Raw genomic sequence first — 3,178 nt, 5'->3', positions numbered from 1 at the left:
GCAAGGTTTTTTATAAACATTCTTTAAATAATGACATCTGCCCTCACTCCCCTAGCTTTCATTAACACCGAGTTCATCTTGACTTTTTGGTAATATGCAGATAAATTTTTGAAAAATAATCTTTTATTTACAATTGAATACTAAAACTATCTGGGGATAGAATTGATAGTTCACAGCACAATAGTCCAAACGCAAGAATGTCTATATTATAGTTCTTTCCTGGAGCAGAACAATTACAACTTTTATGTCATTTACATCGCATGTTAAGTATGACAACAAAAAATACATAATGGTTTGAATAACAAGCAAATTTCATTCTAGACCAGCTACACGAAGAACTTAATAAACACAAAATTGAATGATTGGAGATCAAAATGTGAATGAATAAATGCTGTTTCCGCTTTCAAGTTGACCGAGTCGCAGAACCGGGAAAGACAAAAAAAATGAACGCCCTTGATTTCCCGTTATTGTAATGTACATACAACAAATGAATGTGTCGCTCTCTATAATGTATACAAGGAGTCGATAACTTAAGAAAAAACCGACGTGACTGTAGAATATCCATCACACAATATCTCCGCCGTGGAAGCTGTGCTCCGACGAGGAAGACGACATGGGGATCAGACCGTTGAAGTCAGACACACTGTCCTGTAAACTCAACAAGAGCTGGGAGGTACTCAGAGTAGGGGCAGGTTTGGTCGTGGGAACACTGGGCACCTGAGCCTCGCCCACCAGCATCTGAACCACCCCACGCATGGTGGGCCTGGCCAGCGAGTCAGGGTGCGAGCACGCTAGCCCCACCATGAGCACCCTCCTCATCTCTTCGTCGCCGAACTCACCCTCCAGCCTTGGATCAGCCGCCACCAGCAATTTCCCTTCTCGATGCAGACCCATACCCATTCCACCAGATTGCTCCCGTTAGCGTCTCTCTCTATGGGTCTTCTTCCGCTGGCCACCTCCAGAACCACCGCGCCGTAGCTGAACACGTCTGTTTTTTCTGTGGCCCTGCCTGTTAGGAGATATTCTGGGGCCAGGTAACCCATCGTTCCGGCGGCCACCGTAGCGTCTGGAGACTTGTCGTGTTCTGTCTGCCTCGCCAATCCGAAGTCGCCCAATCGTGCATTGAAGCCTTCGTCTAACATGATGTTGCTGGTCTTGACGTCTCTGTGAATTACCTGGTTTTCGCATTCTTGGTGCAAGTAGGCCAGAGCGGAGGCGACGCCCAACAAAATTTTGTGCCTCTGAGGCCATGGAAGAGTTGTTCTCGCCTCGAACAGAGCTTTATCGAGACTCCCATTGGGCATTAAGTCATAGACTAGTAAGATTTCACCCTTTTCGTGGCACCAACCTTGGAGACGGACAAGATTCCGATGTCGGAGACTCCCGATTATAGATAATTCTGATAAAAATTCGTTCTTCCCCTGACTTGTATGGCTGCATCTTTTCACCGCTACAATGCCGCCGTTCTCTGGTAATATTCCCTTGTAGACCGTCCCAAATGCGCCGTGACCGATTATTCTATTGGCATTAAAGCACTTGGTGGCTGTTCTGAGCTCCTTGTAGCTGTACTCTTTTGGCATTTTGATGATTTCTGACGCAAGTGAGTCGGACTTGTTGACTTGTTTGACCTTTTTGGAGTACACCCAAACTAATGCGCCGGCGAACAGAGCCAGAACAAAAGCCCCCGCCGTCACAACACCTGCAACGGCTCCTGGACCTTGCTTGCAGAGTTCATTGTGGCAGGACGATTTACTGTCCTTTTGTTGAGTGCTTGACGCTGAATCGGAAGAAGGACCTAATGATGGAGGCGGCGACGTGACGGAATTAGCGGTTGGGTTCATCAAAGTGACGGTTGGGGGCGGCGGCGCCGTCACCGATGAACCCGGCTGGGAAGATGAGGACGGTTCAAAAGAAGAGCTGAAGCTCCACCATTGGATGCTGTGAATTTCGGTACTTCCCTGCGTAGAGCCAGAGAAACCTACGTACATGAAATCATTAACGTACTGATTTAGATCGAGATTGAATGTCAAAAGGGGTTCTTTCGGTTTCAGATTGGAGTACGAAACCCAGATGTTAAAGCCCAGGGTTGAGCCGTCGTACTCGATCCATACATTCACGAGATCACCGCTTTTGAGATCGATTCCAATGGGTCCCAAGTCACCAATTTCCGTTGAAACCATGCTGTTTAGGTCCAGACCCACATGGTTTCCATTAAGGTCCTTGAACTCTACGTCCATGAGCGTGTCGAACTCAACCGCCAGAAAACCTAAGGGGGCGGCGCTCTTCGCGTTAAGGAGGCCAAGAGAACCACCGGCGTCACCGACGGTTTCATCGTCCGGCGCGATCAGGAAAGCGAGTCCGCCACCGATGGACCCTGGATTCAGGTTGGTGACTGAGAACGAGAAATAAGTCTTGAAACTCGCCGGAGAACGAGCGCCAGGTTGACGGAATCTCACTGGTTTGGAGTAGAGAGCCCTGCCAGCGCCAGAGTTAGGGACGGCGAGGTCCCGGGTGAGGCTGACGCTGCCATTGTTCAAGTGAGCGTCGCCCAGAAGCTTCAAGCTGCTTAAAGTTAAGGTGCCAAAGTCGAATTCAGTGGCTGCGAAAGTAAAGACAGTGTTGAAAAAGCAGAGGAAAAGTGTAAAAGTGGCAATGATGGGACTCGAAGATGCAAAGGAAAGTACCAACATTGCTCAGTTTTGGGAAGAACCCATCGCAAAATTGCAGGTGCGAGAGGCTCGATTGCTGAAGAGTGATAGAGAAAGAAGAATAAGACGGAGGCACAGAGATAAGGGAGACGAGAGACTTGGGCTTGTATTCTTTGCCTTGAAACAGCGCTGAGCCAATCCAAGCAAAGAAATATACCATGGAGGAGGGGGTAGGGAATGGGGAATGGAATCCCAAGGAGAGCGAGGAGGACACGTGTTACTTCCAACGGCTTGTTTTTATGATATTATGTGCGTGTATATATGTGTGTATATATAAATTTTTCTTTTGTTTTGCTTCAACATACTCGAGATAGTAGAGTCCTTGGTTAGAGCCAAACATGACAAATCAATCCAAACCCACTCTAAGAATTTAGAATTGAATTCAAAAAAAATTATTTTTTAAATATTTGAGTCTATTTAGATATTTCAATAAATTTAAAAAAATTTGAGCCAAACTTAAACAAGACCAA

General features: G+C 46.8%; 1 protein-coding gene across 1 annotated transcript; it reads right to left on the bottom strand.

The window, feature by feature from the left end:
* Positions 1-377: 377 nt before the first annotated feature.
* LOC129306876 (L-type lectin-domain containing receptor kinase VIII.1-like) lies at positions 378-2,829 on the bottom strand. The gene is given in 2 exon segments (XM_054947650.1): positions 378-890; positions 893-2,829. Coding segments are annotated over 2 exon segments (2,124 nt in total). The 5' UTR covers positions 2,691-2,829; the 3' UTR covers positions 378-564.
* Between the last annotated feature and the right edge of the window lie 349 nt (positions 2,830-3,178).

This window comes from Prosopis cineraria, unplaced genomic scaffold (genome assembly GCF_029017545.1).
Source record: "Prosopis cineraria cultivar Desert tree isolate PC_DT_omini unplaced genomic scaffold, ASM2901754v1 PC3, whole genome shotgun sequence".
Taxonomy (NCBI): Eukaryota; Viridiplantae; Streptophyta; class Magnoliopsida; order Fabales; family Fabaceae; genus Prosopis; species Prosopis cineraria.
Note: the sequence above shows the minus strand (reverse complement) of the source record. Positions and strands in the feature narration are given on the sequence as shown.